The sequence below is a fragment of the Orbilia oligospora genome (assembly GCF_000225545.1).
Source record: "Orbilia oligospora ATCC 24927 unplaced genomic scaffold scaffold00076, whole genome shotgun sequence".
NCBI lineage: Eukaryota > Fungi > Ascomycota > Orbiliomycetes > Orbiliales > Orbiliaceae > Orbilia > Orbilia oligospora.
The window spans coordinates 1,754,492-1,765,693 of NW_011645633.1; the positions used below are offsets into that span (position 1 = coordinate 1,754,492).

Below are 11,202 nucleotides of genomic sequence, written 5' to 3' on the forward strand. Positions count from 1 at the left end.
ATGAGGTTCACCGCTAGATTAAGTACTTTATATCTTATCCTTCTCTCTTCTCGCTCATCCGCAACAGAGGAGACGCAGTTCGAACAGCGCTGTTCAGACCTCACGGATAGCTTCAATGCCGTCGATACAGATATTCTCCTCGCAGAGTATGTCGCGCAGGGGACAAACATAACCTTTCCTGAACCTGTCGCGAACCGGTGTCTAAAATTCGCTATATCGTTGGCAGATATGTGTCGTCTTAGACTCAATGTAACTACTAGCAGTACATCTAGTGTCATTGTTGAAGTTTTTATGCCCACAAATTGGGAGTCGAAAGGGGAGAGGTTTTTGATGACGGGGAATGGCGGGTTAGGCGGGTGTAAGTTCCCTAGATATGTTAATATTTATCTTATATTGGTTTGGTATGCATGACCGGGTGCTGATGTGAATATTAACAGGCATCCAATATAACGACATGACATACGGAACATCTCTCGGCTTCGCAGTCGTTGGTCATAATAACGGACACGCTGGTGATACAGGGCTCCCCTTCTTCAACCGCCCCGAAGTAGTCAAAGACTACGCATGGAGGGCCCTTCACACCGCCGGGAAGATCGGTAAAAGCGCTGTGAGCCATTTTTACTCATCGTTGATCAATAAATCCTATTATATCGGGTGTTCATCAGGTGGACGCCAGGGTTTAAAAGCCGCCCAGGAGTTTCCTGACGAGTATGACGGTATCGTGTCTGCTGCGCCTGCAGTGAATTTCCATGCTGTTGTCGCTGCTGGTAGTAATATGTTTAAGATTACTGGTCCACCTGGTTCGGCTACGCATTTGAATCGAGATCAGTGGATTGCGGTTCATCAGATGGTGGTTGGCCAATGTGATGGGATTGATGGGGTTTTGGATAATGTTATCGAAGATCCTATGAAGTGTCAACCTAGACCTGAGGAGTTACTGTGTGGACCTGGTCAGACGTGGACTTCTCATCAGTGTCTCACCGCTGCCCAGGTTTTGACGGTTAGAAAGATTTATTCACCGGTTTATGGGAACGATGGGAAGTTCATAAGCCCGAGGTTGAATCCTATTACGAAGGAGTTTGTGGGTTATCTTTTCATGTATGGCGGTGTGCCGGGTTATATCGGTGATGAGTGGTATAAGTAAGTTATGACCCTTTCGACTTCATCTCAAATTTCGTATCAATCCTGCGCGTGTATACGTATACATATGCTGCCATGGATGATGCAGCTGACGAGGTTACTTAACCAGGTATGCACTCTATAACGACCCAACCTGGTCTATCCAGAACGATTTCAACTGGGACGTCGTCGACCACGACTTCCAACAAGACCTCTTCGGTGTCGGAACCGAGAAAACAGATCTCACCGACGCTAAAAACAATAACACTCGTATCCTCATGTACCACGGCCTAGCAGACTGTATGATAACTTCCGAAAACAGTTATGATTACTACGAAGGCGTGTCTAGGGATATGGGTCTGCCTTCCTCTCAACTAGATGATTTTTATAGATTTTTCCCGGTAGCTGGACTAGATCATTGTACATCCGGAGATGGGGCTTGGTTTGTTGGAGGGTCGAATCAGTATACTACCGCGGGCGCTTTGAACATTGATCCTGCGGATAGTGTGTTAATGACAATGGTGAAATGGGTCGAGCAGGGTATCGCGCCAGATACGTTGACGGGACGGAAGTTGGTTGGCGGCGTTGTTACAGGCGAGAAAGCGCACTGTAGACATCCGTTAAAAACGACATATAAGGGCGTGGGTGATCCAAATCTTGCATCAAGTTGGGAGTGTAGGACCGCTTGATTATCGATATATCTTTGCCATAGTATATAATGCAATATTACAAATAAACCGGTTAATGTTGATAAGCCTTTTTTCCCACGGGATTTTGATATTAGAAATTATGGGTATGCTATGCGACAAGCTTCAAACACCAACTTTTCTTTTTAATCATGTGTCATGTTGACTTCATAATCTGCCTTAACCCCTTTCTTCCTCTGTCGTTCCTCGAACCTTCCCCTGGCAGCTACAATTCTATCAACTATAGTTCCCGCATTCACACTCGAAAACTCATGCTCATCAACCTCGAAAAAGATCCCCATTTCCTTCGCATCAGCGTATGGGTCACCCTCTGACGGCATAAAAGCAGTGGGTCCGTGGTATACACCCTGAACTTTTGCATCGATATTTTCAGCGATGGTATTCAGGAACTCCTTAGAAGGCGAAAATGGCGCATCGAGGATTACGGCGTTGATGTACCGACATTGTAGTACACACAACGAACGTTCCAGCGAATTCATAATCGGGTAATTTAGCCCCTTTTGTTTGTTGATGGTATAATCGTCGTGGATACCAGCGATGACATATGGTGGAGGGCGTGTAGGGTATTTCTTCTTCTCGGCTTCGACTACCAATCTTAAAAATTCGATTTGGCCAGAGGAAAAGAGATCGAACCCTCCGTCGACGTAGATCACCCTTTGTTCTTCATCTGGGTCAATACCGGCGATCAACTCTCTGATTCCAGGGGTTTTTGATGGTTCGTAGGTCCAAACCACGCTGCCAGGGGCCAATCCAGTAGAATCCGTTGCGTACATCTCGAACCGCTGCATCGTCTCGGCATCGGTTTCTATGAGAGAAGTGATGCTTTTGATATAATGCTGTTTCGTACACAATAACATACGTCCGACCAAATCGGTTGTAGAAATCCCAGGGGTGCGTTTAACAATCTTAAACCGATCTTCTGCCTTGACGAGACGATAACAGTCGTTTCCATCAGCATCGGTAGTGACATCGTCACCGTGGACGACAAATTGACAGCCGAAGTGGTCCAACCATGGGATTTGAGTAACGTATGGCGCGTAGGGAACTGATAAATCGGACCATTTGCAAGCATCCACAGCGGAAACTCTGCACTCGCAAGGATTAGTAGCCGAACTTCGGGATTCAAATTCCATAAAACGTCTTTTATTTTTTATTTTTTATCTCTTAGAGATCGTTTCGGTTTGAGAAAAGATATGTACCGTTCTTTTAGGTTCATAACTGTGGGACCTTTGTTTGCTGTGATTTCTTCGTCGGAGTGGATTCCGACGACGAGATGCTTTCCGAGCTGCTTTGCTTGTAACATGGCGCCCGCATGGCCTGGGTGTTTTCGCCTCGGTGTTAGCACGAGAACCCCTCCACATGCTAGTTACCCATTGAGTAGATATTGATTCGAAGTTACTTACCATGATGGCTGAAGTCGAAGCATCCATCGACCCAGATTCGGTCATCGGATACTGGGACTGGAGTAGTATCAGGAAGGTCGGACATTATGCCAATTGGTCGTGAGGAAGTGGATAGCACTGGTGGGACTTAGCTCAGGAACAGGAACAGGAACTTGGGAAGCTTCGAAGTCCCAAAGCTAAGCTGCGAAATGGTTGGGGATAGCCGACGGCTTGGAGCTCCGATCCCTGCATTTCCCAATGCGGAGCTGTCAAAAATACCACACGCAACACGAAAATCGTGGTGTAATTCATATTCTTATCTGCAGTTAGATAGCGGGAAAAGAAAAAAAGAAAAATTAGACGATATACTAATTAAATTATTTGAATCCCATGTTTTTCTTCGTCTACTTGCCCGGGTTATATTGTCTATGTTCTTCGTTAGAACGCTGCTGAATTTACCCCGGCGCGTCAGGCTGCATTCCTCGGCCGGGGTTCTAAATGTTGCCTGAAATCGAGAACGGTGCAACCAAATGTCGAACCCCACAAATCGGTACCAATTGGTTGGACAACAGGTTGGCTGGACACATAGTACCATATGGTACACCGATAATCGAGGTTATTACGGGGCTTACTAAGTATCGATCCAACGCGCGCGCGGGGGAATTGAATTGTCTGCAGATTTGCACTGCGGGATAATCGCACCACCTAAGTACTTGCACTATAGTGGCACATCTCCGGTTTTTTTTTTTTTTTTTTTTTCAGACAAGGCGTATAGATACGGATCGTTGTGTCGCATGTACCAGATCTGAACCGATTCTTCATAGCTTATAGCCTCTCGGCGCATATTGCCTAGATATATACCAATTTCGGTTCAATCCGCGGCGATAGCGCTACCGATATCATCATGGCAACAGCAGGGCCCTCACGATCAAGGCTCCCGATCCACACTCGAAACCCCGAACCCTCAAATTCAACTGCGGGCTATGAAGTCAACGATGACTTACTAATAGCCTTAACGCTCCAACTTGAAGAGCTCGATATCGAAGTCGATAATCGTAAGGGCAAGGAAAAAGCAGGTAAAATGGCTGATCGTCATGCAGCCCTACAAGACTACAAAGACATCCTTCTATCCATGTCTCAATTCCACGCAGACCAACGCATGGCAAAAAGTATCGCGGACGCTGTTCTCCAGGATTCCACCACAATCGCCGAATTCCAAGCCCTTGAAGCTATCGCTGTTAGAGACCGAGAACAAGCGCTAAGAATGGCAAACACTATGGACGCTACTCCGCAAACCGCACCTCGATCTACTGCTGCTGCCACGTCTTCCCGGTCTCGCGCTTTGGTCATGAGAGGTGGTGACGATTATAGTAATTATGACTTGGAATCGGTGGCGGGGTCTACGGAGTATGGAGATCAAACAACACTATACAGCGAATATGACGATGACGATGAGTTCGAAAGTAACGCTGGAACAATGCCAACATATAGACGTCCGTACGTGCGGGAGAGTAGTATGAAGTATTATAATGCCGGACCGAGAGTTCAATGCAGCATCTGTTCCGACAACGTACTACAAGACCAATCTACAAAATGCAACCCCTGCAATCATATCTATTGTCGAAACTGTTTACGGACCTACGTTTTCAGAGCTATGAAAGATGAATCACTCTATCCTCTTAAGTGCTGCAAGGTCGAAATTCCTGGAAACGTTATTGCGAGGATCCTATCGGCTGCGGAATATGAACAATATCAAGAAGCAGCGGTAGAATATTCAAGTTCAGATAGAATGTACTGTCCGAACAAAAAGTGTTTGCAGTTCATTCCGCCAGAGTCAGTCAACAAAGCCAGTAACTTCGCCTTTTGTAAGCATTGTTCGACAGTCGCTTGCACAAAATGTAAAGAAAAATGGCACGCGGGCGCTTGCAAAGTTGACCATGAGCTGCAAGCAGTGATAAATACTGCTGGGCAGCAAGGATGGAAACAGTGTTTCAAGTGTAAAAGAATGGTCGAGCTGAGGAGTGGGTGTCATCATATAACGTAAGTTACTACTTCCGCCCTCCCCAATCTATGAACATAAGTAATTATTATTCTAACATATTACTTTTCTTCTTCTCAAAAGATGCCACTGTAAAGCAGAATTCTGTTACATTTGTGGGGTAGAGTGGAAGAAATGTCCATGCCCGGTTTTTGAAGAACGACGACTTTACGAAGATGCCGCAGCCCGAGTAGATCAAGCCGCCGTGCGACCGCTCGCACCAAGATTCCGAATGAATATGATTAATCAAGTTCAACAGCAAATTATTAACAACAATGGCGCCTGCCAACATCCCGGAGGCTTTGTGAGGGAATCAGAACCGAAGCCATTTGGCCACAGGTGTGAAATTTGTGATGTTAGACATTGGAAGTATATTCTAGCTTGTCGTAGCTGTGGGATCGAGATATGCGAGGAGTGTAGAAGGTTTAGGGCATAGTTATTCACATCACATTATCTTACAGTGTCGTTAGTATTTTTTACACTTTAAGCTTATATCACTGTTTGTAATTTTACGAATGGAAAGAAGAAGGGGTTTTAAAGGTCATTAATATATTAACACTTTCTAAAAAAAACTACCACATACAGGCATCAGGCATCAAACTTCAGGGCATTCTTCTACAAATAAAACTCGTGGACTATCAATCAATCATTTAGATGGTGGTGGGGATGGTGGCGACTGGGGTGTTACCGACTGGGATGTTGGCAACCGGGGCATTGGCGACTGGGAGGTTGGCGACTGGGAGATTGGCAACGGGAGCATTGGCAACTGGAAGGTTGGCAACTGGGGTGTTGGCAACTGGAGCAGTTCCAGCTGTGGAGATGGTTGGCATCTGGCCGTTGTACAACTGACCCCAGTACTCGTTGAGCTGGGCGACGACTGCCTGGTTAAGTGGCTGGCCGTTCTGACCGCCAACGGTGAGCTCGAGGGCTCGGAGAGCGTCGAAGGTGGCGTCTGGCACAGTCTTGACAAACTCGATGAGTTGAGGAGGGGCGCCTCCTTGAGTCATGTCTTGAATGGTCAAAGTCTTGAGCTCAGCACCGGTAGCTGGGAGTGGTGGGACCTCAGTGGTTGGGATCTGACCGGTTGGAACCTGACCAGCTGGGATCTGGCCGGTTGGGAGCTGACCAGTGGTAGGAACCTGGCCAGTAGGGGGAAGCTGTTGAACCTGTCGGACCTTCAAGGAAGCATCAGGTCGGCCGAACTCGCGCTTGACCTTTCGGCCAGCTGGGGCACCGAAGCTTTGGCGGACAGGGACATTGGCAACCGGCTGAGTGGCGACTGGAACGGTACCAGCTGCGGGAACGGTCCCGATGGCAGGAGCGTTAGGGTCAACGCCAGCGATACCGTCAGTGACACCGGGGATGTTTGGAATGACACCACCCTGGAGGGAAATGATAACCGCATCAAGGTCCTTGAGTGGCAACTTGGTGATGTTGTTGAAGACAGTGTCTGGAGCGTTGGTGATCTTGGACATGGTATCCGCTGGAATTCCAAGAGGTTGCAAGAAGGAAAGAACCAACTCCTTTGGTGGAATACCAGGGATGGAAGGGATTCTACCTTCCTCGAGAGCACCAACGACGTTCTGCATATCCTGGGGTGGGAGCTGCATGATGCGGCCGACGAGTTGATCTGGAGCAGTCTCCACGAACTGGATGATTCTCGCGGGAGCCTTCTTCTGGGTGAGGTAGTTGATGACCAACTTCTTCAAGCCCTGGCTATCTTGACGCTTGTGAAGGTAGGCGACAAGCGGATTGCTGCGGGCAACAAGAATTGGGGCACCGACGATGCCAACTGGACCATCGGCGCGGGCGAGGTCAGCAGTAGTGGCACGACGGGCATTGCGCTCAAGAGGAGCACCAGAGGCAACGAAGGCGAGGACAGCGGCAGCGAGGATAGCAGAGAACTTCATTTTGAATGATTTGAGAGAGAGATATAAAAAGATATAAAAAAATTAAGAGAATTAAGAGTGTAGAAGATGCCGTAAAAAATTAAGATAGATCGTTTGAAAGATTATCGTAAGGAGAAGAAGATGCCGTGAATCGAAACTGAAAGTAGTTCGTAATAGAAAAATGAAAATGTAATAATGATTTTTTGGAAAGGACCAGCCTAAATCAACCTACCAGAGGTGATGAAAAGAAGAGAAGAAAATGTATTTGGGGGTTTTAGATACTTGAGTTTTCGGATGATACTGAAGGAGAAAGAAAAATCAGATTGGGTCGGTGGGAAACGGTCCTTATATATTGTGGAATCCGTCGAATTTGCCATTTCCCAAGCTACATGTACTATATCGATTCCAGATAGGCTCAATAGCACATCAATGCTATTACCTTAGCGCGGGGTCGTGCAGCTCAAACTGGGAAGCCGTCTCATGGTCGAACCGTTGGCAGACGGAGAAAACGCCTGGAGGAGTGTGGCTTTGCGTTGTGTGTCGTTCCGGAGTAACCTGTTGCGAAACACTGCCATGCGTGCCAAATGCAGAGTGAGGCCAGCGGCGCCCTATAGGAGGGCCGCATTGTGAGGCCCAGACTTGCTAATGCCCAGAAGGTCTAGAAGACAAGGTTTTACCCGAGGAAGAAGCATGAAACACCATATTTTCATGATGCAATGAAAATTTGTTCCCTGCCACTTGGGGGGTGGTCACTAATATAGATTGGGATGCCTATATGCGATATCGTGCCTATCTTGGAATGTTTACCCGAATCTTCAAGGCTGGGTGTCATCTCCGCAGGACTTTGCCGTAATTTCCATTTTACCTTAGCTGAACGGAGACTTCATGGTAATTGGCTGATCTGTTAAGAAGAAGGAATAGAAAATTCCCTAGAGGAGGAATTTTCTTCGAATGAAGTTAGGGAAACTTTTTAGAAAGTTTGAATTAGCCAATAGATCTTACTACATTACAAGATGGCAAAGCTAGTTAACAGCTTTTGCAAAAGAAATTGCAATTGCCAATAAACTAAAAGTATGGGCGAGAAACTGAAGGAATCAAGGAGAAGGATCTCCCAGGCGGCCTACTAGCTGCGGCGTATATTTTTAGCTGGGTCGACCATTATCACACTATGATAGAATCGAGTATCTCGACGCATGACTCGGAAATGAATGCCGTGGCACAAAATCGTAACGACACGTTCCGATTATGCGACAGATATTTACAAAGTATCGATAGTCCTATAGGTATTCATTATAGTTATTCATTGGGAAGCTGGGAAGGGGAGCTAAAAATATCGATTATAGGAGTCTCAAACTGTTTCGGAGAGCTGGAGCCCTAAATCGATACAGGTACGATAAGTCGTGTGAATGCTAAGCATAACTGTCAGGTCTCACATGTGCGATTTCGGAATCATTTTATAGTAGACTCGAGACTACGATGGCCAATTGTCTCCAACTTCAGCCGATGATCATGAGTAATTTCAGTCTGGATATAAAATATATTCTGAATCAATCACTAAAACAAAAGAAAATAAAAAATAAAACCCCTAATAACGCCTGGCCATAGATGTGTATACATAAGAAAGTAGCCTAGTCTCTCAAAGGCTGGGTATAATAAAAGATCATCTTGTGATCATATGCGTGAAACATGAATTGAAAGGCCTCATCTCGGAGGCGAAGACTTAATCAAACAAATCAGTAATGAAGTCTCCAAAGTTTCCATAGTCTCCGTACGAATACTCGTCAACAGGTGGAGGAGTTCTTGCTGGCGGAACTGCACTCGTTGTCGAAATATCCGTGGATGCACTTGAAGAAGAAGAACTATTTGTCGAGGCCCTTGCCGACGGTATAGTTGTGGATGAAGGGGTCTTTGATGAAGAGGTTATGAAAGAGCTGCGTGCTTCATTTATTGTCGCACTAGTTGATACCTGAGAGCTAGTGGACAGACTTTCGGGGCACGGCTTGGTCTTTTGGACTATTATGGAGGATGTTCTAGTTATGGTCTTTGTAACCGAGGGTTTTTTGGATGGTACAAAGCCGTCTACAATCCTGTTAGTTTATTTTATAACATAAAAAAAATAACTAAAATCTTCATGTTAGATTAGAACTTACCAAGAATAAACAACGCCACTAAAGAGCAATCTTGAGGTGCCATCGCATCCCAAAAGACATATATCTGACCGTTGTTCCTGTTTGCATCTTTTCGAATGCAAAATTGAGCCAGTGCGGTCCCAGCCGCAAGTCTTTGGGTACCCCAGACTAACAAGCGTTGATATCCATCATAAAATGTTGAAATCACTGCTACAGTATCTCCAGATTCCGGGGTACTCATCCGTACCGGTACGGATTCGGGCCGAGATGATATTGATATAGCATCTTCCTCAACAAGTGCCTTTAGATAATCGCCGTTGGCTGTAAGTTCGCCGTCTGACAAGGAAAATGGTAATGCATCGCATTCATTCTTCGAGAATGTTAGGTTTCCATCTTCAAAATTGTCGAAACGAACAAAGTAGTCTGCGGTTAGTTTACCACCCTTCTGGTAAGCTTTATTATATCCGATTGAAGGAATAAGGGCTACAGCGATATAGAGTTCCTCGCTGATTCGTTGGGTTGGAAGTGGTTTGGTTTGGTCAATGGTTTTATAGCCAGTTGGAATTGATGGGGATGGAGTAACCCGTCGAGAAGCAGCTGACGAGCAAATTGTAGTTTTTCTGACTGCTTTTGACAGGGTAATCTTTTTGGATGGTTTCGAAGTACAAGAGCTAGATACTCTGGCTTTGGTTTTCGTGACTGTTCTTGTTCGAATCCGGTGGGTAATAGGTACCGGTCTTCGAGTTACAGTACTAAAGCCAATAAATGTTAGTACTAATATATGGTTATGGATCGTTCAAGAAGCTTACTTTGTCACAACGTGTGTCCTAGTTATCGTGACTTCCTGCGCAGAAACACAGGTCGCCGGACCCTTAGATTTAGCAGTGACCACAATCTTGTTCCCCCCATAACCTGGAATTTGCGCTGAAAGTGTGCAAGCTCCAGCTTTTCCACAGTAGCCTTTATATTCCGCAGTCAACGACTTAACCTCCTTGTTGACTCTTTGGTCTTTCTGCCAGGTCTGAATTTCGTGCGTACAAGTATTCTCCACGCAGCTAATTCTCTTAATATTTACCCTTACTCCAGAGGTCTTATTGTGCAACCATTGGAAATAAGAATCCACATCACTGACAAGATAGGTATGAACGGTCTCCACGGCATATTTAATATACTTCGGGGCATCATGTACCTGATAAACCTTCCCTTTGATGGTATAAACACCGTTTTTCTTGCAGTAATGTGACTTGGTAAGGATTTTGGGAGCAGAAGTCGCACAGGGTACGGGAGGTAAAGTTATAGTATCATCACCACGGGTGACGAATTGAAGGCCGCTTGGGCCAGGGAGCCAGGTAGAATACCAGCGATAAGTTGAAGAACAGTAAACTTCTTTGCAGGTACCGGCAGAGCATTTAGTGGCCGCTGGTGTGTATGTTGTTACCTCTTGGCCTTGTTTTGTAATTGTGATTATGGATTTTGAGGAACCTGGGTGCGGATGGACGAATCCAAGGGGTTTGAATTGACAACGAGACTGTTCCTGATAGTCTTTTCGCCTGATATGGGTATTTGAATGGTCGATATTGGGCAAAGCAAGAGAAGGAACAGAGAGAAGAGAAAGTAAATAGAGCTGTAGCCATTGTCCGGACGGCGCCATAGCTATTGTGTGTTAAGAGGGCGTTAGATCCCTGGAAACCCAAAGAAAGTAGTATAATAGTAAAGTAAGAAGAGAATATAGGAAGAAAAGAAATAATAAAAATTTGATAAAAAAGATTGAAAAAAATAAAAATAAAGAAGAAGGGAAAGAAAGGAAGAAAAACTCTTAAAATGAGTGACTAGAGTTAAGAGTTGAACGATGATTGCTGAAAGAGAGAAAAAGATAGATGAAAAGACGATATAACGGCCTCTTTATACCGTTACACCTTTCCAGAAGCTTACTCCTGT

At 45.5% G+C, this 11,202-nt stretch overlaps 5 protein-coding genes across 5 annotated transcripts; 2 read left to right on the plus strand and 3 right to left on the minus strand.

The window, feature by feature from the left end:
* AOL_s00076g501 (uncharacterized protein) lies at positions 1–1,808 on the plus strand (the record flags this gene model as incomplete). Its single annotated transcript, XM_011123053.1, has 3 exons — positions 1–358; positions 438–1,140; positions 1,250–1,808. The coding sequence occupies 3 exons, from the start codon at positions 1–3 to the stop codon at positions 1,806–1,808; spliced, it is 1,620 nt and encodes a 539-aa protein (XP_011121355.1).
* Positions 1,809–1,951: 143 nt separating this feature from the next.
* On the minus strand, positions 1,952–3,314 carry AOL_s00076g502 (uncharacterized protein; the record flags this gene model as incomplete). Its single annotated transcript, XM_011123054.1, has 3 exons — positions 1,952–2,912; positions 3,026–3,143; positions 3,230–3,314. 3 exons carry the CDS (start codon positions 3,312–3,314, stop codon positions 1,952–1,954), a joined length of 1,164 nt encoding a protein of 387 aa, XP_011121356.1.
* Positions 3,315–4,112: 798 nt separating this feature from the next.
* On the plus strand, positions 4,113–5,682 carry AOL_s00076g503 (uncharacterized protein; the record flags this gene model as incomplete). The annotated part of the gene is made up of 2 exons (XM_011123055.1): positions 4,113–5,248; positions 5,331–5,682. 2 exons carry the CDS (start codon positions 4,113–4,115, stop codon positions 5,680–5,682), a joined length of 1,488 nt encoding a protein of 495 aa, XP_011121357.1.
* Positions 5,683–5,896: 214 nt separating this feature from the next.
* On the minus strand, positions 5,897–7,156 carry AOL_s00076g504 (uncharacterized protein; the record flags this gene model as incomplete). Its single annotated transcript, XM_011123056.1, has 1 exon — positions 5,897–7,156. The coding sequence occupies one exon, from the start codon at positions 7,154–7,156 to the stop codon at positions 5,897–5,899; it is 1,260 nt and encodes a 419-aa protein (XP_011121358.1).
* A 1,699-nt stretch (positions 7,157–8,855) lies between these two features.
* Positions 8,856–10,915, minus strand: AOL_s00076g505 (uncharacterized protein; the record flags this gene model as incomplete). The annotated part of the gene is made up of 3 exons (XM_011123057.1): positions 8,856–9,214; positions 9,286–10,016; positions 10,074–10,915. The coding sequence occupies 3 exons, from the start codon at positions 10,913–10,915 to the stop codon at positions 8,856–8,858; spliced, it is 1,932 nt and encodes a 643-aa protein (XP_011121359.1).
* Positions 10,916–11,202: the final 287 nt, after the last annotated feature.